Consider the following 26,519-nt stretch of genomic DNA (forward strand, 5'->3'; position numbering starts at 1 on the left):
GACATCCAGTGCTGTCATCCCCTGGGGGTGTCTGTGCAGCGGTTTTTAATGGGTTCGGGGCACCTGACCTTGTGCATTATCCAGGGGACGCATGGGGGAGTCCATGGCTGGGTATCTGGTTCCCGGCCTTTGTCTTAAAAGTCTCAAGGAGGGGGGAAATGTTTCAAGATCCCCAGACAGTTATTTTATTTTGTGTTGGTGCAGCATAGCAAAAAGGACACACTTGGCTGGGTGTGGCAGGACTGGCTGACAATGTTTGGGGGAGCTCTGCTACTTTGGGAAGGGGGGGGGCTTTCCAGGGGCCTCCAGAGGGAGTCTTCAGACTGCAGACTACCTGTTGCCTTCTGAGGACCTTCTTTGGGGAGGGGGGGGGATTGGCAATCCTGCCAGGGACCGCAGCCGACCGGGCCAGGGGCTTCCTTCTACCCGGGTATTTGTGCCCTCCCCTCCAGGCAGCGCTGCTCCGGGGCGCTCAGCTCGCCTCTCGGGGGAGCGAGGCGCGACCTCCGGGTGGTCGCAGGTCCCCGAGCGGAGCTGCTGAGTCGTCGCCGCCGCCCAGCTAGAGGAAAGGGGAAAGGGGCGACCTCGCCTTCCTGGCTTCGGCTCCGGGACCTTGGCGGGCCGTGCAAGGGCAGGGTCGGGGTGCGCACCTACGGGGTTCCTCCGGCCTCAGGCTACGCGCCCGGCAGGGGCCTGGGAGGGACCGGGGTATGGGGGGGCACTGCCTGGAGAGCCGTCGTGGCTGAGGGCCTTGGTGGTCCAGGCGCCCGCCTCTCCCCGGCCCCCGCCGGCGTGCTTGGGAGCCCCGGGGTGTTTCCCCAGTGACGGCAACGGGGCGTTAGCGCGGGAGCGGCGAGGAGTCCAGGGCAGGCAGCGGTTGGTCTTGGTGGGCGAGGGGCAGGCGAGGGAAGGGCAGGGGGTTCCCCGTTGCCCCTCCTCCTCCGCGCCACCTGCTGCCGCCGAGCCTGGGCGGCCCCAGCCCAGAGTCTCGCCCGAGGGGCGGGGCGGCCGCTGCAAGTCGGCTCTGCGCCCGCCGCCCCTTCGGGCGAGGGTCTCTCGGCCGCCCCGCCCCGCCCCACCGCGGGGATGCCCTGAGGTGCCGCTGAGACGGCGAAGCGGGCGGGGCAGCTGCTTCTGGAGCAACGGAGGCCGAAGCGCCGGGTGGGGATGCCGGGCGGTCTCCGCGCCTCGCCAGGGAGGTAAGCCGAGCGGCCCTGGCCCCGGCCGGCTCCCGGGAAGTTCGCGCGAAGTGGCGGCGGGCGGAGCTGGGCAGAGCCGGGCAGAGCGGCGTCGCCGGTGCAGCGCCCAGCGAGGAAGGGCGGCGGGGAGGCGCGGCCGATTGTCTCCTTCACGCCGCCCGCTTCGCTCGAGGGGCGGATGGGTTGGAAGCCGGCGCCGAGCAAAGCAGCGCCGCTGGCCGGGGCGGGGCCGGGGCGAGGGCAGCGCAGCCTATTGTGCGGCCGGGCCTCGTGGTGGCTGGGCTTCAATGCGAGCCCGCGTCCCCGCCCGACCCGGCTGCCGCCTTTGCGACGCCCACCCCGCCGCCTCCCCTTCAACGAGCCGCCTTTTCCTCAGCAGGTGCGGGGCCATCCAGGCGCTCAGCTGGCACCCGAAGCCTCCCGAGGAAAGCCCTTCCCTGCCGGAGCAGCCATGAGCCCCCACGGGCTGGGCCAAGGGAAGCGCCCGCCCGGCTCCCTCCTGCCTGGTCCCACCCCTGAGAGGTTGGCGGCCGCTCCCTTGGCTCCGCGGGGGCTCTGAGAGGCAGCCCGGCCCTTCCTGCCCGCTGGCCATGGGCAACTCTGTCAGCAGGCCCAGCTGCCTGGGGCAGAAAAGCCCCCGACCCGAAGACGTCCCGAAGGAGGAGCCCTGCTCAGCCACCTCCAACAACCAGGAGGAGGAGGAGGAGGAGGAGGAGGCTGGCGCAGGCAGGTCCTCAGAGAAGGCTTGCCCCGGCCCACGGGGGATGGAGAATGGCTGGACCATGGCAAAGAGCAGCCCCCCCCTCCCCAAGCAAAACAATCTGGACCTGAAGCTGCCCAGTTGCTGCCCCCTCCAAACTCAGCCGGAAGGAGCCGTGGCCCCCTGGACCTCCCCCGGGAGCTTGGGGGCCAGCTGGGGCTGGAAGCTGCCCACCACCAGGGAGGTGACGGAAGTGACGGAAGTGACGGAGACGGTGGTGACTGAGATCCTGGAAGTGACAGAGTACCCCGGTGGGGACAGGAGCCGAGAGACCTCGGGGACCAGGGTGGAGAAGGTGCTGGCTGATGTCCGAGAAGCCCAGGTCAACAGGCACCGTGGCGGCAACTTCACCCCTTCTGCCCCGGCCCTGGCACTCTGAGCAAGGGGCTGTGGGGCAGTGCTCTGGCTAGGTGCTGTGCCCGCCCTTCCCATTTGCTGCCAGACTGGCTTGCAGCCAAGATAAGGTGGCTGTGGCTCTTGCACGGATGGGGTGGCCACGGCCATTAAGCGGCTCATCCGCTCAGAGAGGCCTCTGAAGCAGGGCCAGAAGCCCCTGGCAAGGGAGCCCCCAGAACCCAGGCATCTGCTCTCCCTTCCAGGAAGGCAGGGGCTGCATTGGAAGGCAGGGGCTGGCAGGCTGCTGGACCTGTCCCCTCCACCGGCCAAGTCCCGGCCCTCCCTCCTCTCGCTCTGGCAAGAGGGCTCCCGGCCCACCTAGCCCCAAGCAGGGAGAGAGGCTTGCTTTGGGAGCAGAGAACTCTGCCCGGTGGCCGAGGGTCAGACCATGGAATTGGCTGGCACCTTCAGAGCAGAAGAGGGGCCTCTTGCCAACCTGTGCGGAGGGAGCTCTGGGGATGCCTCTTCCTCCTCTGACAGGGTTGGTGATGCCAACGGCTACCAGGTGGGGAGCTGGGCTGGGGGACAGGAAAGGTGGTTCCGGAAGGAGGCTCCTGTCCACCTTGGCCTTGGTCTTGCCTTCTGCAGTGTGTGTGTGTGTGTGTGTGTGTGTGTGTGTGTGTGTGGTCAGCCCTCGGGTGCATTGTGGGGGCCCAGCCACTGCCTCTGTACCTCACCCCTCCTTCTGCCATGTGCTTCGGAGTTAGGAGCCTGGAGTGGTCCTTTGTGGGGGTTCCCGTCAGTGGCCACGTTTAGACCACAGTCAAGAACAGAAGAAACCCCCAGCGTAGCTTGTGGGCTCCAACCAGCCCCTCAGCTCTGACTGGAGAACCAGGCACCATCCCTAGCCACACGGGGGTGTTCTTTAAAGAGCCAGTGGTTGCATTCACACGACAGGTTTAACCTGCCCAGGTAGAGCCTTTTTGGCCATCTGTGCCCCAGGCGCAGCACTGCCCAACCTGGAGAGGGGTAAATAAGTGGTTTTAGCAGGTGGGTCTGAGGAGCAGACGCTGCCTTCCCCTTAGGGACAGTTGCTGGGAATCGAAGGGATTGTAGGGGACACCCCCCTCCCCAATTTCGCAGTGCATTGAGGAGATGCCGGAAGCCACCTGTGGGAGAGCTGCGCTGAGCGAGGCCTCTTCTTCTCCCTGCAGGCAGCTGCCCTCCCAGGAGGCACGCAGGGCGCTGGGCTGACCCCGGAGGCTGCAGGGAAGCTGGCTGCCTGGGTGAGTGAAGTGGAGGACCTCATGGGCCACCAGAAACCTCCTTCGGGGGAAGCCAAGGTCGTGAAGGCGCAGCTGCAGGAGCAAAAGGTGAGCAGGGAGCAGCAGCTTTCACACCTGGAGCTTCGGAAAGAGCTGCACCTTGGCGGAGGTTGCTCTGGGTTTGGGGAGGGGGGAGTAGAATGCAGGTCAGCTGGAACCTGCACAGCTGTTGTGTCTAAAAAGGGCTCTCCTGGAACCTCATCATCGCCATGACCACCATCCTGGTTGTTAGGACTCAGCAGATGACCCCCGTCTTGAAAAGCTACGACCCCAGAAGTGGGACATGGCAGCTTGGGAGCTTATTACCATTTCGAAATGATACGCAATTTTAATATAAAAATACTCTGCCCAGTACGATTTGCACCTGTGTGTAAAGAGCCATGGGGAAGGGGCTATTCCCAAGCCGTCCCAGGGAAGGAGGTGGGGCTGGGAAGAGGCTCAGTCTGGGCTCCCTTGACTGCAGGGGGAGGAGGGGTGTCAGCTGCTCTAAGCTCACGCCCGAGGGCTGCCCAGGGGGACCCAACCTCAGGCGGCTCCATCCTCCACTGCAGCCATGGGCTGGGGAACAGCCCGTTTGGGTTGCAACCGCCGGGCCTGTCGTCTGCCTGCAAGGGAAGGGCCGGGCCTCCCGTTTGGGAGCCACAGGGGGAGGAGATAAAGGGGGAGGCCGTTCACATTGGGACCAGGCTGGGAAGCCGCATGACGAGCCAGAGAGGCTCCTGTTGAGCGCGAGACTGAGTGGCTTCAAGAGGGCCTGGCAGGCTCTGTGGCAAGAGGGGATGAGGCCACAGGGCTGCGGGAGGCCCACCGTTCGCTCTGCTCTCCTCCAGCTTCTGCTGCGCCTGCTGGGGGAGCGGACCCCACACATCAGCCGCCTTTGCCAGCCGCTCCCTGCTGAGCCTGCCGGTGCTGCCGAGGGACCGGAGCAGCCCAGGGGCCTCGCCAGCCTGCAGGAGAAGTGGGAGATCCTGGTCCAGGAGGCGGAAGCCAGGTAGAGAGAGCCCACGGCATCTGGGGGGAGGGAAAGAAGAAGTCCCTTTGCTGCCCCCCCCAAATGCTGTTCGCTTGCTGGTCTTTGTGTCCTTTGCAAAACCTGGTGGGGCTTTTCCTGCTTCGTGCAGCCAGCGTCAACCAGACCAGGCGTGTCCTGCAAACACAACTTTGGGCATTTCACCCAGTGGGGCACAGGCCTGGGAGGGGGGTTTCCAGCCCACCCTGCGCAGGGCCTCCAGGGTTCTGATCCTTTCCCAGCCACGGAAGAGCCCAAAAGCAGGAGGGCCTCTTTGCTCCACCTGAACCAAAACCCGGAATGTTCCGGAGCAACTCAAGATTCGTGGCGGTCTGTTCTATGGTTGCTTGTGCCAAGCCTTAGTGGGCAAAGGGGTGGAGGGGAGCCTGGGGTTGCCCAGGGTGTGCATCGCCCACCCAAGGAGGGAAAGACTGGAGAGACCGGCCTTTCTGCTCCCTGGCCCCCATGTGGCATCAGTCCCTCTCCGGTCCCTCGCCCTTCTCCCAGCCTGGCTGAAGAGGGGCGGTTTCCCTGAGCCCCTTCAGGGTCCCCCTGGCGAGGGAAGGCACAGGAGGAGAAGGGCAAGGGAGCCTGCCTAGGGCTGGTGCCCTCCGGCCCCTCTCACTGGAACGTCCCTCCCGGTGGCTCCAAGCGTCCTGGAGGGCAAGAGGGAGCCCTTCCCTGCTGGGCTCCTGCTGGGGCCCCCATCTCCTCTTCCATAGGCACAGCTGCCTGCAGCAGATCGTCCCGGCCGCCAGCCTCTTCCAGGAATCGGTGGAGGCTTTTCAAGACTGGCTGAGCCTGACGGAGCGGAAACTGGCCCAACTCTGGGGAGCCCCTGGGAGCCTGGCACGAAGCCAAGATGCCCACCAGCAGATTCAGGCAGGGTGCCGGGAAGGCTTCAAGGAGGCCCAAGGGAGGAGGATGGGCAGCGATGGGTGGGAGGCTCTGTTCCCTGATCAGGGAGCGGGAAGGACCTCAAGGCCGCCTGGAGCCACCTGGGCGCTTGCTTTCCTCCAGGATCTGCGCAGGGAAGTCCAGTCCAAGCCAGCAGAACTGGAAGAGACCCTGGAGCACGGACGGCGGCTCTTGCAGTTGGTGCCAGGCAAGTGGCAGCTCCAGGCGCCTGCAGAAGGTTCCGTTCAGCCTCCTGGGTGGGGGGGACCTTGAGTGGCTTGGCGGCATGAGGGAGGGGTGGAGAGTTGCAGAAGGCTCAGCGGCTCCCTCCCTGCAGCAGAGCCGCTTCCAGATCCAGAAGGTCCTTGTCACACGCCCTCCGAGGTGCGAGACCCCATTCCATTCCCCCAGGGTCTCTGGCTCGCCCACGGGGCGTTGCAGAGCCAAGGGACCCAGGGCTGCTGCTTGCCATCAAAGTTGGGCTCCGCCCAGTGCAGAGCCAGGGAAGGGGCTGCCCTGAAGGGACCCCTCCCTATCCCACTTGGCCCGGCTGGGTGGCAGCCTGCAGGGAAATCCCCCTTGGGGGCTCCGGTTCTCCTCCTGGAGGCTCAGGGTCGCAGGCGTTGTGACAGGTGTGGGGAAGCGGAGAGTTGTCTCTCTCCTCGGGTTTGAGGGGGAGTTAAGATCTCTTTAGCCAGCGCATTGATGGGCAGGGGGTGAAAGGCTGCCGGTTCGGATCGCTTCGCCTGAACGGTAGTAAAGAAAGTTACAGGTTCAGTTCGGGCAAACCGGTATTTCCGACGATCAGCTGTGACGCGTGATTTATATTGCGTAGAAAGCAGTAATTGAATCGTGTGGCAGAGTGGATTTCCCCCTCCCCCCGCTCTTCTACTTACCTTTTAGGCGTGCTTGGTAGCAGGCTCCGCCTACCCGCATGGACATCATCACGTCTGTTTTTGACGCTCTGTGCATGCGCAGAATGTCCTGTGCATGTGCGGATGTGGCCCGTGCGCTCACATTTAGTGAGTAGATTTCACCCCTGGGCGGGAGCCTGTTCAGCCCAACTCTGCCCTTATTGGCAGAAGAGTTTCTTTCCTCTCCCTGCCAGGCCTGCAGGTGCCTTGGCTCCCTTCCTAAGCCCCCAGCCGTCTCCCTCCCAGAAAGGGCCCAATTGGCACGTGGCTTCCATTCCCCCAGGGCAGCCCACCCTTTGTCCGCCACACAAGAAAGAAAGGCCTCGGAGCCTGCGCTGAGCAAGATCCCGTCTGCTGGGACAGGAAGCAGAGGCTGCCTTCCCGTGGTGGGCATTCCCTGCCCCAGGAGACCCCCCCCCTCTCCTCTCCTCCAGGGAGGGGGTTTCAGAGGAGCTGCCCTCCATTAGGTCTTTTCGTCACCTCTCCCTTTGCAGGCCAGCAGCTCGAACCACAGTGGAGGCCTTGGGGTTCATGCGACTCTTGAAGGGCCTCCTGTGAGGACAGCTGCCCCAAACCAGCGGCAGTTTCCACCCTTCTGAGGCAGAAGAGCACGAGACCCGCCCTCTGAATGTTGAAGTCGGGGCCCTGAGAGGTGGCATTGCCCTGGACCCAGCCAACCCCTTCCTATCCGGCTGGTGGTGGCTGTTTGCCTCCCCAAAACACTAAATGCAGCTGCTAAAAGTTGTTCTGCACCTGGGCCAGGAGAGCTTAACACAGAGGCCCAAGGGGGACGAAGGGGGTCGGTCCTCAGCCTCCCTCCCCCGTTCCTTTCGTGGTCTCTTCCCCCTCCTGGCTTGCTTTGTGTGTCAGCAGCCCCTCCCTCCGGGGACCTGGTCACAAAAGCTGCCGTGGAGCAGCAAGGGAGCCCCTGCAAAGCGGGAGGCCTCGACCCTTTCCCAGAAGCTCCCAGGCGGCCGCCTAACTCTGCCTTCCGCCTTGACGAGTGGTTGGGGAGTTACTGCTGTCGCTCCCTGTTTTCCGGAAGGTGCACCTGATGCCCCCCCCCATCAAAATTGAATGGAGCTAATCCACCGTCTAGGAATCTCTCTGGACTCCTGGGTCCTGCTTCTACGCCAGGTGGCGGCCGTGGGGGCAGGGACGGTCACGTCTCCTGCGTCATGCGAGGCCGTTTCTGGAACAGTCGCTCATGTCCTGGTCACCTCGTGACGGGACTCCAGGTGGAGCTGCCCTTGGGAACCTTCGTATCGCACGCCCAGCCGTCCCCGGAGTAGCTCACGTGAGGGTCAACCGCAGTCGGGATTTCTCCCTCTTTTGTGCTCTGAGTAAGAGGGAAATAATTTCATTAAGTAACACAAAGAAAAAATAAACAAACAGCCCATCCTCAGATGTCTGAAGCACCCCACTCTCTAATTATGTATAATAGGATAGTAACATGGATAAAAATAATGGATTCTCGGTTTTTGTTGTTTTATTTTAATTCAGTTTATATATTTTGAAAGCAACTGAAGCAGGTGGGTAGGGAAAACGGCTCTATTTAATCACTCCCCTTTTGGGGGAGTCAAAGCAATCTCATAGAACGTAAAGAAAACAAAACTTTTCTTAACTTGATACGCCTCCCCCCTCTAGCGCCTCGCAGCCGACTGTATTTGCTGAGTTGAAGATGGCAATGAAGACTCGGGGCTCAGCCACATTGACCCTCCCACTGACTTGGCAGCCTCTGGCTACCAAGGTTTTGGAGGGGAGGGGGTGGTGGGAAGGACTGGCCGTGTGCCAGGTAAAGGTCCTTCTGGTTTAGTCTTTGTTACATTGACCCGGGAGCTTCAGTGGCTCAATAGCTCTGCCCAAGCAACCCCACCCCTCAGAGTCCAGCACAAGAGCTGTGGGTAGCAAGATGGTAGCAATAAGCTGTATTCACACTAAAGCCCAAAACTCAGATAGAAACATCTGTTCAGGGCACCTCGTCCCTGCCCCCAAAAAGGTTTTGTATGTTTGTATGTTTATTTTATTTATATGCTGCCCTTTCCCCCGAAGGGGACTCAGGGCGGCTCACAACGCAAACCAAGGGAGGGGGATACAAACAAAAATTAAAACGACACGCAACAATACATAATTTAAAACACACAACAGTCATACCATTCGAGACGGGGGCAACAGTTCATCAGCCCCAGGCCTGTCGGAACAGCCAGGTTTTAAGGGCTTTGCGGAAGGCCTGGAGGGTGGTAAGGGTTCGAATCTCCACGGGGAGTTCGTTCCAGAGGGTCGGAGCAGCCACAGAGAAGGCCCTCCTCCGGGTAGTCGCCAGTTGACACTGGCCGGCGGATGGAATTCGGAGGAGGCCTAATCTGTGGGATCTAATCGGTCTAGAGGAGGTAATTGGCAGCAGGCGGTCTCTCAAGTACCCAGGTCCAATACCATGAAGGGCTTTATAAGTGACGACTAGCGCCTTGAAGCGTATCCGGAGACCAATAGGCAGCCAGTGCAGCTCGCGGAGGATAGGTGTTACGTGGGTGAACCGAGGTGCACCCACGATCGCTCGTGTCTACATCCCTCCGTCTCGTGCCCTGAGTTTCCAGAATTGATGCTGGCTGGGATAGGAGCCTGGTGGGCAACGAGAGTCCCTGTCCCCGAGAGTCCAGTTTTGTGCAGGTTGGCCAGTTGCAGCTCAGTCTTGGCAGCCGGGGGAGCCAGGAGACCCCTGGGGTGGGTGCTGGGCTCTGTCTGGGCTGAGCTGGGGCTCTGCTCTTGCAGGAGAAGAAGGGAGGTTGATCCAGGGCCAGATGGACTCCCTGCAGCTGAGGCTTCTGCTGGTGGAGCAGAGGAGCAGCGATGCCCTGCAGCCCCTGGAGCAGACCGTGGAGGCCTCTTCCCACCAGGAGCCCACCCAGGAAGGCCTGGACCTCGGGCTGCAGCCCTCGGAGAAGGAGCAGCACTTGCCGGGCAGCCATGCAGAAGACGACTCCTGTTTCCGGGCTCCCGCAGGGGGAGAGAAGGTAGGGTGGGTGGGAAAAGGCCGCCCCTTGCAGCCCCCTTGCCCAGAAGACGGTTTGGGCAAAGTGTCTATCCGACCCCTCCCCCGCCTGCTGGAGAAGAAGGATGTAAAGAAAAAGAAAAAAAAGAAAAAGATATCTGCCACTCTAGCCTGTGAATAGTTTTTGAGGGATATATCTATATTTATTTTAAATCTTAAGCACAAGTTCTTTTGTGGTTTTCAAAGTAGAAGGGTTCTTGTCTTTTTCTTTTCTTTTGCTTCTCCAAAAGCACCTGCAAAACGCTGTTCATGCCCTTGAGTCTTTATCAGGTTTTATAAACAAGAGTCCAAATCCTTCCGTTGCAAAGTCAGTGAAGCCAAATAGAGAAGAACAAAGGATACATTGTTTCAAAAAAACTTCAGGCTTAGGCTTCCAAATGGCAGATTCAATTATTATTTTTTATGCTTGTTCCTTAAGTATCTTTTATATGATTTTATAACAAATAGAAGGAGAAATTTGTTAAAGTAAGAAGAAATTTTAGTTCAAGCCAAAAGAAAAAAGTTAAGGTAGTAAAAAAAAAACAGGAAAAAAGATCAGTCCTTAAACTTCAGGCGGGAAACAGGAAACGTTGCAATCACTTCAGTCCACAAAACATTGTTACAAGCAGGAACAACAAACTTTCTAAGGCAGTCCAATAGGGATTAAATTTGCCGCTTTGTTCTTGCGTAGAGGACTAATTATTATTATTTTTTAAAGAGTTTCTTAGGGCAATCTTGAGAAAGAAAAAATAACCTCACCAGATGGAACGCTTTCACTTCTTCTCTTCCTTTGGGAGCCGTCTCCGACTATGTCAGCCTGGAGGCTGCCTGTTTGCCGCCGGTTAGAAGCGCTACCCTTGGGTCGATCAGGGACTTTGTGGTGTCCCTGCGACCAGCAAGGTTTTGTCTTCCCAGTCACCGTCTCTTCAGGACGGTTTAGGTCCTGCCGGACCGTCCAAGGGCAAAAGTGTCATCGGCGGACTCAGACTGTCGAGTTCGCACGATGTTCCGTCGCGATGTTGGCTCCTCCTCTCAGGATTTCTAAACTTCCTTTCATGTGTACCATTCAATATTCATATCCAATTATACTCATCATAACACTACACATTGTTTACATTAGTAACATTATCAGTTATTTATTTAAGCTATATCTATTATCACTAAATTTCACTACGTTTAACTAGTTTTAAGTTATATTCTTCCATCTTATCAACCTGTATCTTTCCAATAACAAAACAATCTCATATCTTCTGCCATTTGTGGTACCAATCCTCTATCGTCTTCTTGATCAGCTTTGTATGGACTCCTCTTAGCAACTCCTTGCTTATAAGATCTCTCATATAACCTTGATGCCCTCTTTCTGTTTCCTTATTCAGTTTGTCTCTGATTATCAGCAGTGTTATCAAAACTTTTGCTTAGTGGAATTTCTTTCTTTAAATCCATAGGTTCTTTAATTTTATCTTCTTCTATATCTTGAAATAGATTTCCTCTCCACTTAATTCCTCTTTCTGTATTTCATTCTTTCCATTTTCAGGAACAAACCAATTACCATAGATATCAGCAGGTTTAGTCTTCTTTTTTCATTTTTCACTTTGGTTTTTTGAGTTTCAAGCACCCCGTTTTGCATTTGATGAACATTTTCAATTTTTTCATCATATTTTCTTGTTATGTGCTCTATGTATTCCAGTTTTTTCTCTACTATATTTCATAATTTCTGTAGTTTTGAAAATATATTTTGCAAAGTCAAGACCCCTATTTTTCCTTGGGATTGTGTCATTCTGACAAACACAGCTACTCTAGCTTGAAAATCAACCAAATTAAAGAATAGATTCACAAAGAAGGCTGCTCTCACTTCTCACTGGTCGAAAGCATACTTCAAAGGGAGGGGGAGCAGCTTTTGTCCTCCCCGCCCTCCTCACTCGGCCGGCCGTCTCTGTCTGGTGCTCCCGAAGGTGCGGGAAGTTTCCCTGGAGGCGGCTGGGCTAGTGCAGCGGTTGGAGCAGGTGGAGTTGCAGCTCGTCTCTTCCAAGCCCATGTGGGGCCACTCCGAAGCCACCAAGGAGAAGCTTGCCCCACTCTCGGTGAGTCCCTTCCCAGCAACTCCCTGCATTCCAGGGACGGCTAGGGAGGAAAGGTGGGCGACTTTCACCCCCCTTGGAGCCCTTAGGTTGAGAGGCTGTTTTGGCAGGAGGAGACGTCCAGGACCTTCCCCCGGAAGGCCCTGGGCTGTTTCCGAAGACTCGGGAATCTCTCCCAGGTCTTTGTCTGCCCCTTTGCTGAGGGCGGATGGGGCATCGTCAGACGGTTCAAGCCAAAGGTCCTCCCCCCCCCACCAGCTGTTCCTTCCTTGGGCCACTGGGAGCTCCTGGGGCAGCTGAATCTGGGAAGGGCCAGAGCCCAACTGGGGTGGCTTCCCACAGCAGGGAAGGAGCGGGCCCATAGAGGTGCTCCCCTGCCCTGCTTCAGAGGGGAGAACAACAACGAAAGAATCCAACCCCCGTTGAGAAGAGGCACCCCAATCCAGGACAAGAGCCGTCCGGGGCCTCCTCCGTCACCCAGAAGCCCAGGATGGAAAGCCCAGGGCTGGTGGTGGCTGGGGGGCTCCTGGAGCCTCGGGTCAAGATGTCCCCGCCTGCCTGTGCGGCTGCCTCTGGCCCCACTTCTTCTCCTTTGTGGGCTGGGACCCTCCAGAGCGCCTGAATTCGTGCCCTGGGAGGCCTCTAGGCAGTTGCAGGGAAGCTTCCGGGCCAGGCCTGGGCGAGGAAGCTTCTCCCCTCGGCTACAGCAGAGCAAGCCACCGCTTCAGTCTTGCCAGGCCATCTCTCTGGGGGGACCTTTTCCCAGCACTGGGAGGGTCTGATCTCCTGCCGGTTCCCTCGCGCTGCTCTTCCGCCTGGGCTGCCTTTGGGCCTGTCTTCCTCCTCCTCCTCCTCCTCCTCCTCCTCCTCCTCCTCCTCCTCCTCCTCCTCCTCCTCCCCCTCCTCCTCCTCCTCCTGGCAGTGGTGGGAACCTCACCTGGGGGCCTCTTGTGGTTGGGCAGGAACTGTGCAAAGAGATGGAATCCAAGCAGCAAAGGTACCAGCGAGTCCAGGAGAAGCTCCAGCACCTGCTGGCCACCTGCCACCCAAGCGGAGCTTCTACGGCCGAGCACAGCCTGAGGGTCTTGGAGTGGAAGTGGGGCGGCTGCACCAGCCCCCTGCAAGAGCAGAAGGTGGGTGGGCGGGAAGGGGGCTGCGGAGGGCAGGCCTCTCGTCCTGCCTGGGGTCCACCCACGGACCTCCATCCTTCTCCCAGGAGCAGCTCCTCCAAAGCCCGAATATGGCCACTAAGCACCATGCCAGCCTCCAGGGGCTCCTTCGGTGGGCCAAGCCGACCGAGGAGGCCTTGGAGGCCCTGCCTCCTCCCAGCTACATCCTGGACACTGTCGGCAAACAGAGGCGGCGGCAACAGGTCAGCCACAGCCGGCCGGCAAAGGAGGGGGAGCCCCCTGGGTGGCATGGGTGCCCTTGGCATCCTTTGGGAAGCGGAGTCTGCCTGCCATTCCCTGGGCACAGGCCCACTTGGCCCAGGGCAGACTGGTGTCTGAGGACTCTTATGTGGGGCGCTGCCGAGCTTGCCCTCAAGTGTCCCTCTCCGGTCTTCCAGCGGGAGTCTGGGTGGGATGGGCGTTGAGGAGGAGGACTGGTCCAGGAACCTCCTGGCTCCGCTGCCTGCTTCTTCCTGCAGACCTCGGCACAGGGGATGGAAGCCCAGAGCAAGAAGCTGGCAGGGATGGAGGCGGGGGCTGCCTTCCTGACCCAGGACAACGGGGGCAATACCCAGGAGCGGCTGGCCCAGGTCCTACAGCAAGTGAGCGAGAGGGGGGATGTGCTGGAAGAGGCCCACCAGCAGGCCAAGCAGGTGTCGCCCACGAAGACTCCCCAAGGACAGTGGGGGCTGGGGGGCTGGGGAGGGGCAGCCTCGCCCAGGGAGGTTTACAGCAGTGTTGCTCTGGCCTTGCAGTTCGCAGGGTCCTGGCGGCTGCTCCTCAAGTGGATGGACGGATGGGAGGCAGCCTGCCCAGCCCCTGCAGATGCCCCCCCTGCCAAGCAAGAGGACCTCAAGGCCCTTCTGGGACAGCCCGTGAGCCGGGGATGGGGGGAGGCTGCTGCATCAAGTCCATCCCCTCTGTGGAAGCCGCCCCCGTCTCCTGCCCTATCCTGAGTCCGGCAGGGGGAGGCAGGCGGGTCCCTGGGCCAGGCCACGGCCAGCTGCAGCCCCCCCTTCTCTCCGAATGTCCCTGCAGGGGTTCCAGAGGCGCCTGCGGGCCAAACGCCCCGTCTTTGAGGCCACCTTGCAGCAGGGGGCTCTCCTGCGTGGCCAGGCCCTCCTCCCTGCCAATGGCCAGGAGCTGGAGGCGATGCACAGGGAGCTGAAGGAGCGCTGGGGGGCTCTGTGGAGCTGGGCAGCCGAGAGGTAGGTAGGGGGCAGATAGGCTGGCTGGTGGGGGGGCTGCAAACCTCTCAGCATCTCTGGGCCACACGGGGTCTCCACTCACTGGCCAAAGCAGGTCCGGCCTTGCTGGGGCAACTAAACCTCTGAAGGTCCCCGCTCTGTGTGTGTGTGTGTGTGTGTCCATCCCTCGGGGGGGTTCTTGGGGAGAAAGCCCCATTTCCTTGTTGCTCACTGCAGTGCTACTGAGAAGAGGATGTTTTGTGCAGCCGGGAGGTATGTCCACATTGGCCCGGCCTGGGGGGGCAGGGGGTCAGCTGAAGAGCCGGGAGCAGTGCTGGGATACTGACCTGAGGCCTCCCACCCTCACCAAGGCTAGTAGGCCAGGACCAGGGAGAGCGGTTGAGGTGGTCACTCATGGGACCCTTGACTCATGGGGGTCAAGGGTCCCTGGCCCCACATCCATGCCCCTGGGATTTAAAGGCCCATGTAACGGTTGTGCAGAGGGGCCCAAACCCCTTCTGGATTCCGGTGCTGCTGAATTGGGCGCAGGCCAGCGGGAGCTTGCCCAGAGTGGGTGCTGCTGATGGCTCCAGGGAGCTTCCCCTTGGGGCAGGCCTGGACCTTCACCCGAGAGAAGGGGGCACAGATGCCTTGCGGGCGCGTCACTGCTGCCAACCCTTTGCAGGCAGCAGAAGCTGGAGGGCCACCTGCTGTTCTCCGGCTGCTTTGGCGATGCCCTTCAGGGCCTCCTGGACTGGCTTTGTCGGGCCAAGCCCCAGCTGGCTGAGGAGACCCCCGTGTCTGGGGACAGAGACCTGGTGGGCACGCTGATGGAGCAGCATAAGGTGGGTGAGAGTGCCACTACCCGGCACGGGCAAGGCAAGGAGGAGTTCTTTGCATTGCCACTGCTGAGAGGGCCTGGGGTGAGGCGGGCTTGGAGGGCCCGCAGAAGCCCCTGGTGGAGAGGAAGGGGCTGGATGGCTGCGCCACTTGGGTGCCCAGCAGTGAGGCCTCTTCTCTTGCCCCAGCAGGCCTTCCAGACGGAGCTGGGCCGGCGGGCGGTGGCGGTCACGTCGCTGAGGTGCTCCGCGCATGTGTTGGTGCAAGGTGGGAACAGCGTGGATGCCCAGTGGCTGCAGATCCAGATGGAGGAGCTGGAAGACCGCTGGGAACTCCTTGGCCAGCTCTCGGTCTCCCAGCAGAGCCGGCTGGAGGTGGCCCTGAGGCAGGCATGTGGGCCACCCAGGGCAGCGGTGGGAGGAGGACAGCTGTGTAGAAGGCAGAAGCTTCCAGGCGGGGCCTGTGCTGGGACGCAGGATGGGCAGGAGGCTTGCCCGATTCCCTGCCCACCACCCCTTTCCTGAAGCCGAGCAGCTTCCAGGGTGCTTTTGGGTGTCAAGAGGACCCACATTCGGCTCCCCAGAATTGCAGCCCCCTTGAGGCCGCCCTCCCTCTCTCCTGCAGGCAGAGGAGTTCCACCGCCTGCTGTCTGCCTTCCTGAGCCGCCTGTCTGGCCTGGAGAAGCAAGTGATGGATGGGGCACCCCCAGAGGAGGAGGAGGAGGAGGAGGCAGCCATAGCCGAGGGCCAGAGCCAGCTGGAGGTCAGGGTGGGGGGCGGGGAGACCCTGCTGCTCTCATCTTGAAGAGTCTCCTACTGAAGAGCCTCCTTTCTGGAGTGGGGGGGGGGCTGGCCCCACAGGGAGGTGCTGATGGCCTTGCCCACCGCCGGCAGGAGATGCAGCAGAGCATTCAGTGGCAGCAGCTGGAGCTGGACTGCATCAGCTCTCTGGGCAAGGAGATCCTGAGCACCTGCCACCCCGATGCTGTGGGCACCGTCCAGTCCTGGGTCACCCTTGCCAAGACCCGCTTCCAGCAGGTGAGGGGCAGAGCAGAAGGGGGGAGGGGCCTGTGGGTGCTCTGGGCCTCGTGTGCGCGGCATCCAGCGGGGTAGAGAGAAGGGGGTCTCCTCCCTCACCACGTGCGCCCCTCTCCTGCCCCACATTGCTCTCTCCCTCCTCCTCCTCCTCCTCCCCCAGCTCTGCAGCCGGGTCCAGCAGCAGGAGCAGCGGCTGAAGGGCCAGGCGGCCTCCCTGGCTGCGAACCAGGAGGAGGCGGAGCGGCTCAGCGCCTGGATCACAGCCGCCCAAGAGTCCTTGCGCCTGCGGGACCAGGAGCCCCTCCCGGAGGATAAGAGGCAACTGGAGGAAATTGGATGCCAACACGTGGTAGGATAACTTTGCCCTTTCCCTTTGTGCCAGCCCCGGTGGGAGCCAGAAGGGGTTCTGTCCTCCTGCCTGCTGCTAGCCCTTAGCGGTGGGTTGGCTGGGACGTCAGTGACCCCCACTTGCCCCCCGGCCCTTCTTTGACCTTCTGCAGAGGCCTCCCCCTCCCTCCTTGGCAGGGCTGCCAGGGAAGGCCTTCCGCTGGGCAGTGCCTTCTGCCACGCAGTCGAGGGCGCCTCTGGCAGCCAGGGGGCCACAGCCCTGGAGAGCCCGTCTTCCCAATTGGGGCAGGGGGGCACATTTCGGTCAACGGGGGAGGCCCTGTGAGTGTGCGCCAGTGCCTATGCAGGTCTCCTGCTTCCAAGCCCCTGAGTGGGGTTGGAGGGTGGGGCCTCGGCCCCTCAGCAACGGCGCCTGGTTGCCAAGGTCCGAATGGCTGATGGGGACCCCTCCCCCTGCCCCCCCCCAGGTCTTCATGCGGGAGTTGGAGCACAAACAGGCGGAGGTGGAGGAGGTGGCCAAGAGCGGCAGGCGGAGAAGAGCAGCACAAGTGGGCCTGGCGCCTTCTTCCAGCCAGCGGCCTCCTGGTTAGTCAATCCCTGCTCCTTCCACGCCTTTGCTGCGGGCCAGAGGTGGAGCGTCCAGAGCCACTGGCCGCGTGATCCTGCTGAGCGTCCCTCCGTCCCGCTGAGCCCTTTGGAGGGCAAGTGCTAGCTGGAGGCCGAGGGAGGGGAAGAGGAGCGGGCACCTCCAGGGAATCAAGCGATTGGATCGACACCTGACGACGTGGGCAATGAAGCCGCCACCGAAACGCTCCCAAGTCCTCCTCGGTCTAAGAGATTTTAGAAATCTTATCAAACGTTAGAATTAAAGGTGAAACTAATACAACCTAAAAAAGATGAAAAGTGTAGAAAAGAAATAGAAAAGAAAAAATAGATAAAGTAATGACCATCACAAGTACAAAGGATTTTAGTCACGGATCATCGGCTCCGAAATAGGAGCATTGGTCTCTTCTTCTGTATTCCATTTCTAGAAACGAGGCCTGGTTTTTTTCAGTCCTGATCAGCAAACGCCCATTAAGGACGACCAGAGATGGCAGCCTCTCTCTTTTAACCCTCCCTAAATAGGCCAATTTTGCATTCCTTTATTTTTAACAATCTTGGTCTCTGATGGCTTCAAATGACGTCCTAGAACTTTTCTCCATTTGGTCCCTTCTTGCAAATCCTTCAATACCTTCAGGAGCCTCTCCGGTAAATCCAGTGCAGGGACGTCGTCCAGGCCCTTCTCTTGTGATTCCTGGACCCCTTTTCACGACGAAGACGGCAGCATCAGCGGTTCCCTTTGCCTGTCCCGCAGGGCATCTTCTCCCAGCTCCCTCTTGTAGCCTGTCATTTTAAAATCCACTTTCAGATCAGCCCCAGTCTTGTCCAGTGTAATTTGATCTCCTCCCTCCACATCTTTTAAACACAGATTATCTGTAAGAACAGACACTTTTCAAATCAATTTCTGGGTCCATTGTTCACAGGTGTCCTTTTATAAATGTAACATTAAAAGTGTCATTCATTCATTATCATTTATCATGATGATAAATGTAATGTTAAAAGTGTCCCCTCCGTTCTGCCTAATCAAATCACCTTGAATCGTTTTCCTCCTTCCGTTGCAATCTTAAGTTTCTTCTGGTTCCCTCTACGGTCCAATCGTTGAAGTTCCGTTCTTCCACCGTAGGATTTTTTAAAGATTTCAAAACAGCAGTGTTTACCCATCGGAAGGATTCTTATCATTAGTTTCAAAACCTCATTTCAAATCCAGGTGGATCCTTAGTTCATTTGGAACTTTCCAAAAATCAATGTTCTCGTCACCCACATTTAAAACCCCTTTGGTTGAGGATTGAAGGAAACTCACCCAGTGTGGCCTGAGGTGGTGTCACCCCAAAGGTTCCTGAGAGCCGGAAGAGCAGTTAACGAGCAATTCCCAAAAAGGATGACAGGAGGCGTGTATGAGCCCAGTGCCCATAGAGGCACCAACTGAGTGGAAAGGCCTTTCCCTTCTACACCCACCAGAGGGCGCTGTCTTGTGGTCTACGCACGAGCAGCCGCTCTCTGGAGCACTTGTGGGCGATCCCAGGTCCCCTCCTTGCGCAGAGAGGAATTTCACAGAGCAGGTTTACTCGGTGGCTCTGCCTTCCTTTGTGCTCATTGTCTCTGCTTTTTGCAGAGGTGTCTTTGGTTGACATTTCTTCCCTGGAGGTCCCCCAGGAGAACAAGCCTGCATGGAATAAGCTGAGCGGCTGGGTGCCAGCAATGCCGGAAGATGGCCTGGATGGGAGGAGGGCCCCCTTGCCTCCTGCTTATCCTGGTGTGCTTTTCTGTCCGGCCATTGTGAGAAGAGGATAGTGCTGTGCCAATAGCTCGGTTGCCAGGAAGGCAGAGACGGGCTGGTTCTGCTGGCTGACCTCCGGGGGGGGAGGGGCCTGGAGAAGCTGCAGGGTGGGTGGAGCCGGACCCAAAGCTCTGGGGTCCAGATTCAAGCAGGGAGTGTCGGGAGCCCATGGGGTGGGGATGATGGACCATTAATTGTGGGAGGGGAAAGGGGAATTAAGGGCTGAAGACACGACACTTTCCCCAAATGTGGTTTTCTTTGGAGCCCAAGAGTTTTATTGGTATTTGTAACACGTGTGTTGCTTTATAAGTGTCCCTTTGGAGTATGGTTAAAGGCTGCTCCAGATGCTTCCCTTCCCACCCCTTCTCCAAGTGCTGCACACACCCACACACACACAACCGCAATAGGCTTCTCAGGTGCACCTGCCTCCTCCACAGTGGGAAGGGAGGGGGAGGAAGAAGAGCCCCCTCCCTCCCTCCCTCTCCTTCCTCCCTCCCTTCCTCCCTCTCCTTCCTTCCTTCCTTCCTCCCTCCCTCCCTCTCCTTCACCAGGGGCCTCAGGGCATCCTCCTTTCTGCTTCTCCTCATGGGCAAAGACTGAGGAAGAGGCTGGGGAACTTTGGACAGTCCTGGGAAGGAGGGGAGCATGAGAAGGACATTTCCTCTCCCCTTCCCCCCCCCCAGGCTTGTCTAGCGTAAGATGGGGTGGGGAGGGGCTTTCAAGAGCAGGCCTGGGTGCTCTCAAGGGAGAAGGGCAGAGTCTGGAAGCCCCTCGGGGCTTCCTCTCCCTCCATCGTGAACCAAAGAAGAGCTGACTTCTTGAGCCTCCTCCTTGGCCTTCCTTCAGCTCCTTCAGCCTGTGTCCCACCTGCTCGCTCCCTCCCTCCTCTGCCCCACAGCCAACTTACAGGAGGGCAGGTGAGCGGAGCCCTGTGCTGAGACCCAGCTCACAGCTCCCCTTACACTTGCCCCCGGTCTGGCTGCCCTCATCGGCCCCTTGGGGGGGCTGCTCGGGGTTCCCACCTGCCCCCTGCATGCTTTCTCTCCAAAGGCAGCCAGCTGCTTAATAACGGCATGTTTTAGCTGGGGTCCTCCCTCCCTCCCTCCCTCCCCTTGCAGATTGGCATGGTGCCCGCAGAGCTTTGCCCCGGCCCTCCTCCGTGCCCTTGGAAGACCTGCAGCCCCAGGACCCGCTCCTGGCCGAACTAGTGCACCGCTGGCAGTGGCTCTGGGTGGCAGCTCAGGAACGGCAGCATCGGCTACAAAGTGCCCAGCGGCGCCTTCAGGAGGTGAGGATGGCCAACTGCAGCGGGCGAAGAGCCCCCCTGGAGCAGTGGGGCAGATGCAGGGAGGGACCCGAGTCAAGTGGCAAGGTCCCCTGGCAGCCCTGAGACATCCCGGTATCTGGGTGGGAGGCCTGGGCGGTCCTTGGCCACCTCCAGTGGGACTGGGCAGCTGGATGGGGAGCTACGGCACACCAGTCCCCTCCTGGGCCAGCTTCCTCCTCCTCTCTGGGTCCGCCATGGGGATGAGGAGCAAGGGAGGGCACGGGCCCTGCTGGTGGCCTTGCCTCGGGCGTCCTTGTTGGGGTCCTTGCGCCTGGCCCCTGTGGCTAGGTGCGTGCACACTCTGTCTCGCACACAGCTGGAAGAAATGGCCGGCTTCAACTTTGCTGCCTGGCGCAAACGGTTCCTGCAGTGGATTGGCCACAGGAAGTCCCGGGTCCTAGACATCTTCCAGAGCATTGACCAAGGCCAAGATGGGCGGATCACCCAGCAGGAGTTTATCAGGCGTGTCCTGGCCTCCAGTGAGTGCCGATCTGGGGCTGCCTTCCTGCAGGGCACACGAGATGTAGGCTGGGGGCCCTCCGTGGGGACAGGCCGAGAGGCCCAGGTTTCCTTGCAGTGGCCGCCCCCCTCGGCCCCTGTGGTGCATTTGCTTCCCCTCGTGGCTGTTGTGGACATGGCCGGGATGTGGGGGGTGAGGGAGGGGGGAGGTTGGCCTCCTCCACTCCTTCCTTTCCTCTCCAGAGTTCCCCACCAGCCTGCCGGAGATGAAGGCAGTGGCCAAAATCTTTGACGTGAACAGGGACGGTTTCATTGATTACTACGAATTCATCAGCGCTCTGCACCCCAGTCGGGACATCCTGCACCGGGTGGCCAACGTGGACCACATCCAGGAGGAGGTAAGGGGTGTTGCTGCAGACCCCTTTGGAGAGGCAGCTGAGCCCAGGTGGCAGCGCTGGGCATAGGAGTGGGAGGGAAGGGGTGATGCCCAGGAATGTGAATGGATGGCGGGAGGGGTGCAGGGGGTTCCCAGCTGGGATTTCCCAAGTGACGCAGCTGTAAAGCCAGAGCGGACGCCTCTCTTGCCGTTCTCCAGTGCAACTTCATACGGGCAGCTTTTGCTACTCCCTGCCGGCTTCCCAGCTGGATTTTCTCATTGAAGCCAGCAATTCAGGTCGGCAAAGGCGACCAAGTGACCACAGGATGCCGTGCTGGGGGCGTTTTGAAGGCCGGTCATAAGAAGCACCCGCTCGGCAGCGGCTGAGTTCCGGTGGTTGCTGAGTGAGAGCAGGCATGGACCTCCAGGATTCCGGCATGGAATTTCCCCGAGAGAAAAGAGAGGCTGGCAACGGGGGCTGAAGTCTGGGCCCCTGCAAAGGCAGGCGTGTCTAGGAGAAATTGGAGGCTCTTCTCCCCCCCCCCCCAACTGCTTCTCCTTTGTGACCCAGGTGAACCGACAAGTGGCTGAGTGCAACTGTGTGAAGCGTTTCCAAGTGGAGCAAGTCAGTGGCAGCCGCTACAGAGTAAGCCCCCCTCCTGCTTTCCTAACCCTGTGCCCTCTGGTTCCCGAGTCTCTTGGCCCTTCCCTCTAAGCCAGGGACCCTGTCAGCTTCCAGTCAGGTTGCTCTAAGCTGGGTCTCTGCCCGGGCTTCTCCTGGCGCTCATTTCTCACACCAGCTCTGCCCTCGGGGTCCGCGAAGGGGGCAGCCGAGCCATGGGGCTCTTCCTCCGCCCTGAGAAGCAGGGACTGAGAGGGAGGCCGCACGAATGGCCTCTGTCAAACGGCCCCTCCTGCTGCTTGTCCAGTTTGGGGAGTGCCAGCAGCTGCGCATGGTCCGGATTCTACGAAGTACCCTGATGGTGCGAGTCGGGGGAGGCTGGACGGCTCTGGACGAGTTCCTGGTGAAGAACGACCCCTGCAGAGGTGAGAGGCTGTTGGGTGCCAGGACCCCCCAGGAGCAGCCCAAGCAGGATGGGTGTCCGACGGCCTCCCCATCTTGGTGGCTTTCTCTCTCCCAGTCAAGGGAAGGACCAACCTGAAGATCAATGAACGATTCCTCTCCCCGGGACTTCTGGGGCGGAAGGGGGCCGGCAGCCAATCTGCCCCTGCCTCCAAGATCCTCTCCCCCAGCGGTTCCACCTCCAGCCTCAGCCTGTACAGCAGCGCCTCTGCACCCAGCAGCCCTGTCCCGAGGAAGGTGAGCCGGTTGGAGCGGGCAGCGGGTGGGCAGAGTCCTGGGCTCCCCGAGGCGGCCCTGGCAAATCCTGCAGCCGGCCTCTCCTCCCTCTCCTCCCAGGCTGTTCTGCGCCGGACACGCTCAGGGGATCGGTGCCTCCACTCCTGCAGTCCTGCTGGGGCAACCGGGAGGGCCGAGCCGGACTTTGCCGCTGGAGTGGCTGGGCCTGGCGCTGAGCCCCCAGGTGAGAGAGTGGTGCTGGACTCTGTGGCCAGAGGGGCAGACCAGAGGGGCAGACCAGAGCCTGCCAACGGAGAGGCAGGCCGGCCCTTGCCCCAAAGCCTCCAGGGTCATGGCTGCAACCGTCCAGGGGGCACCCGGGTTTGGCAGCCTTGCTTGGGTGGGCTCCTTGAGCAGGATTGCCCCTGTGAAGGGCCTATTTTGTGGGACGCTCTCTCTGCTTCTGTGTAGGTCACCCCAGAAGAGAAGCTGCCCCAGGTGATGTCCCTGCGCCCTGACCGCTGGAGCATCTCCTTCCTCTCTGGGCCCAGGGAGCAGCAGCGGAGGGATCTGAGCAGCCCCCACTGGCACCCAGGCCTTGGGAGGCTAAGCAGGCTGCCCCATCCTTTCCCCACAAGCATCCGTTTCCCTGCTCTCCGCAGCCCTCCCTGGCAACGCAGCTGAGGCTCTCTTGGAGCAAGACCACCCGTCGGAGAGGCACGGTTTGGTGCTCCCACAAGCCAGTTGCCCAGCTAGCCGAGGCCTCCCTCGGGTGAAGCTCCGGTGTTCCTGGGGCAGATTTTGGAAGGAGTGGCGCCTTGCCCTGGCCGAGCACTGTCCCTCTGCAGGCAGGTGGAATCCTGGGGCCAGAGAGAGCACCAGGAGCAATAAAGACAAGGCTTCCTGCCGTCCCCACTGCCTCTGTGTGCACGGTGTGTGAGAGTGCGTGTGTGCATGCGGGGAACCCAGGGGTGCAGAAGCAGCCAGCGGGCTTCATTCCCGGCTGCCCACCGAGAGGCTGCTGAGGTTGGGCTTCCTGGGGCCAGGATGGCTGCCTGCTCTGCGGCCTCACGCAGCCACCAGGGAAGGTGCTGAGGTTGCAACGCAGGGGCCGCCACGGCCTGGGCTGGCAGGTAACCTCCGTGGCTGGGTGTCCAGGGTTTCTAAGCACAGCCCCCTGCCCCAAATGAACTCCTCCAGGGAAATGGGAGGGGGGGAAGAGTGGAGGGAAGCGAAGGGGATCCTGGTAGGGAAGCCGCTTTGCATCGGGGTCCCAAGTTACAGACCCAAAGCCACCAAAGCTCTCAGTCCCGGAGTTTCCCCAAAGCACGAATTCACTGGGAATGTCATCTTGGCACAGCTGGTGAAAATCCGACTCTGAAGTTTTCCCCACCCAAATCAAAAGTTCTTTCCCCCAGGGCACAAGTCCATCCCACAGCTCACTCGGGTCCCAGTCCCAGCTGCCTTTGGCCCCCGCCCCTCCAACCCCTGGTAGAGCGTCCTTGGCTCCCACGGGAAAGGCTGTTTTCACGGCGGCCTCCCTCAGTAACCAAGAAAGAAGCCACTCAACTCCATTTTGCAGAAGCACTTTTACTGGTCATGAGTAGATAGCAGCTAAGCAAAGCAAGATCGGAGGCAAAAGCGCGCGTAATCATAGGTATCAATATGTGACCCAACCCCCTCCCCATGGTAACCCCATCCCATAGTCCAATCCGTACACCCCACAAGTGTCATGCGGGAGACATCTTCAAAAAGCATCATCAGGCTGGTAGGACAGTTGGCCTTGGCGGCAAATCCTCTCTCTGCACACGCGGGCAGTAGATGGTGTGAACAACTCCCTTTTTACAGTCACTCCTGCACTGAATACTCCCCCTCCCAAATACCATGCCCCCCCCTCCTGTTTCAATGGCAGCGGAAAGCAAGCAGCAAAACAGAGGCTGACACTGTTATTTGGGCTACACATCCACCCCCCCAGCTATCTCTGTCTCCCCCCTCACGTCCCCACAGCTCCAACAGGCCCTGTTGTGGCAGCCCCTCCCAAAAGGGCTTCAGTGCGGACACTTGGCTTCTGCCCTTGGGGGAGGGCTGGCCTCAGTGAGGACCGCATGGGACGCCCTCCCTTAACTACCCAATGGCGACCTCACCCATCCCAAGGGAGACGGTTTGAGCTCCTGGCAAAGGAGGAGGCCTCAAAGCCGGCCGAGTGCAGGCAGAGGAGTGGGAGGGGATCCAGGAGAGCATTGCTGGGCCCTGGAGGGAGAGACCCTTTCAGCCCCTTCATAAATGGTCTGGGGGGAGGGCAGAGAGCTGGCTAAACCCGCAGGCCCCCTTGGCCATCGAGGGCCCTGGAAACATAGGGGTGAGCCAAGAGGAGGTCTGGCCTGTAGGGTGTAACCCAGAATGCTGGGGAGGAGGGCCAGGAGGCTGGTGGTCAAACCAGTGAAGCTGTCCTGGAGAGAGTGGACAGCAGCTGCCCCAGGGCAATGGGGAGGGCAGACAAAAGCGCCTCATTAACCCCGGGGGTCCTTTGAGGTGGGCACTGCCTTGGCGGATGGGGAAGCCCTGAGGTCCCAGCAGGGAAATCCAGGGGGCCAGATCCCCGATGGCTCTCCTGAGGACGCCCCTCCGAGCCCGCATCCATTTGTCGCTGCCCTTTTTGAGTGTGGTGCAAGGACTTGAGAAAGGGGTGGGGTGGGGTGAGGGGACCAGTTACTACCTGTGATTGGCAGTTTATGCTGCAGGGAGCAGAACCCAGGAATGACCTTGCCCTCTTTGGCAGCTGCATCACACAGCCACACAACACACACACGGACGGACGGCTGACAAGAGCGCCCCCATCCCTCCACCCCGCCTGCCGGCAGCTCCACCTCAAGCAGGTCGGAACGGCTGGAAGGCGGATTCCAGGCGTTTGAAAGGGAGGCATTTGCCAGCGCAGCTTTCGGGCCCCTTGGCCAATGGGCCTATCGGCCTTCATGGAAGGTCGAAAGCTCTTCTTCCGCTGGAGGGACGGAGGCTGCACAGCTCAAAGCAGAAGTTGGAGTGGATTTCGGTCTGCAGACCTTGGGGGGGGGGGGTGTGCTCTGGGGCGGCAGAAAGGGGTCTTGCTTGAAAGGGGTCCAAGGGATTGCAGGCTCCCCGCCCTCCTTTGCTTGCTAAAGGCCGGCAGGGGCCTGGAGGAGCTACGTCCAATGTGTTGGAAGCCTTTGAGGGCAGAGCCTCAGCCGCGTTTTGTCTGTGAGTTTGTCAGTCTGCGTTGCCCGGGAGGAGACGGCTGCAACTATGCACAAAAGCTCAATCAGCACTTGGACGGGACACCACCAGGCTAGACTTGGCCAGACTCCCGGACAGGGCAGCGGAGGGCCACTTCACTGGAAAAACTCCCCCCCCCCATTGCGTCCTTGGGCGGAGACAACAAATGTTGGCGGTTCAACCTCAGCTTCTCGGATCAGTTTACATACGTGTTGTGTCACCTTTTCTGTTTACCTTGTTGGGAACAAAGAGGGGCTGGTTCAGGGAGGGGCCGGCTCACCATGGCCCAGGCTTGGCAATATGTGCTGCAACTTGCTTCTTTCCCTGGGATTTGCAGAGGTCAGCAGTTGGAGGCAAGGGAGCCCGTTCCCAACGCTGGCATGGCCCGGCACCTCTGCCGACACTTTGTCGTCTGCCATTCATCTGCCGTCATCGTAGCCTCCAGCTTGTTCCCCTGGGCACCCTAAACTGGGCTCTGTTGATGCATGACAACATCCACTGATTTGAGGGGCCCATTTTATTGGCCAAGAACATCGTCAGGACATCTCCTTGCGGGGGGATTTTGTTATTTTCAGTCACAGACATTTGGGTTCCCCTCGTCCACACAAAGCCATTCATTCCGTGCCCCCAAGACCTGGTCCGGTTCCTGTGGCTGGGTGGGCTGGGCTGGAGCACTTAGCTGCTGCCGCCGCCACAGAGCGTCTGCCTCCGGGCTCTTGGAGGCTCAGCCTTCTCCCCTTCTCTGCTGGCCCTTCCGTCACGATGCTCCTCTGCGCTTTGGCAAGGTTTCCCCCACAAATTCAACAGGGGGGCCGGTTGCTGCCCCTGGCCCAGCGCAGCCTCACCAGAGGTGGACTACGCTGTCCAAGGGGCGCCAACTGCAGGATTGAGGGGGACGGCTGGCACCCTAGAGGGAACAGCGACTTGGGAAGCCCAGCCTGCAGGGGTCTCCTCTGGTCCTATTCCTCAGCTCCTCTGCAGCCCCAGCCCCCTTCCAGGCCGCCCTCCTGGGCTTCCCACAAGGGCCAACCGAGCCCACCTCCCCATGGCTGCTGGAAAGGCCCACCAAAGGATGGAGCCCACAGGAGCAGCAGGCAGCCAAGGCATTTGCTGACTTCCCCGCTTGCAGGCAGCAGGTCTGTGGTCCGGGCCTCATTCCCTCGGGCTGGCGGGTCTCAGGAGAGCTGGCTCTGGGCTGGCTGGTTGCCAGCTATCCGGTGGTGGCCCAGAGCCTTCCTTGCCAGACCCGAGGGGGTGATGGGGCTGAACCGCAAGGGCCACCTTCAGCCGGGTCTGCCAAGGTT

At 60.1% G+C, this 26,519-nt stretch overlaps 1 protein-coding gene across 1 annotated transcript in view; it reads left to right on the forward strand.

Annotated features, from left to right (window-relative positions):
• PLEC (plectin) overlaps positions 1–22,877 on the forward strand; it is a 78,098-nt gene extending 55,221 nt beyond the window's left edge. Inside the window, 22 exon segments of the mRNA XM_087703531.1 lie at positions 3,510–3,668; positions 5,650–5,734; positions 9,210–9,451; positions 11,421–11,549; positions 12,509–12,679; positions 12,763–12,918; positions 13,195–13,317; positions 13,754–13,923; positions 14,588–14,825; positions 14,934–15,131; positions 15,367–15,504; positions 15,636–15,779; positions 15,940–16,128; positions 16,595–16,712; positions 19,623–19,792; positions 20,148–20,310; positions 20,534–20,688; positions 21,238–21,312; positions 21,596–21,713; positions 21,809–21,987; positions 22,061–22,210; positions 22,438–22,877. Coding sequence (XP_087559657.1) covers positions 3,510–3,668; positions 5,650–5,734; positions 9,210–9,451; positions 11,421–11,549; positions 12,509–12,679; positions 12,763–12,918; positions 13,195–13,317; positions 13,754–13,923; positions 14,588–14,825; positions 14,934–15,131; positions 15,367–15,504; positions 15,636–15,779; positions 15,940–16,128; positions 16,595–16,712; positions 19,623–19,792; positions 20,148–20,310; positions 20,534–20,688; positions 21,238–21,312; positions 21,596–21,713; positions 21,809–21,987; positions 22,061–22,210; positions 22,438–22,650 — 3,483 coding nt within the window. The 3' untranslated portion in view covers positions 22,651–22,877.
• The last annotated feature ends 3,642 nt before the right edge of the window (positions 22,878–26,519 follow it).

Source organism: Thamnophis sirtalis, unplaced genomic scaffold (genome assembly GCF_051295495.1).
Source record: "Thamnophis sirtalis isolate CommonGarterSnake01/CBP01778 unplaced genomic scaffold, rThaSir2_p1.2 scaffold_2, whole genome shotgun sequence".
In the NCBI taxonomy this organism is placed as follows: Eukaryota; Metazoa; Chordata; class Lepidosauria; order Squamata; family Natricidae; genus Thamnophis; species Thamnophis sirtalis.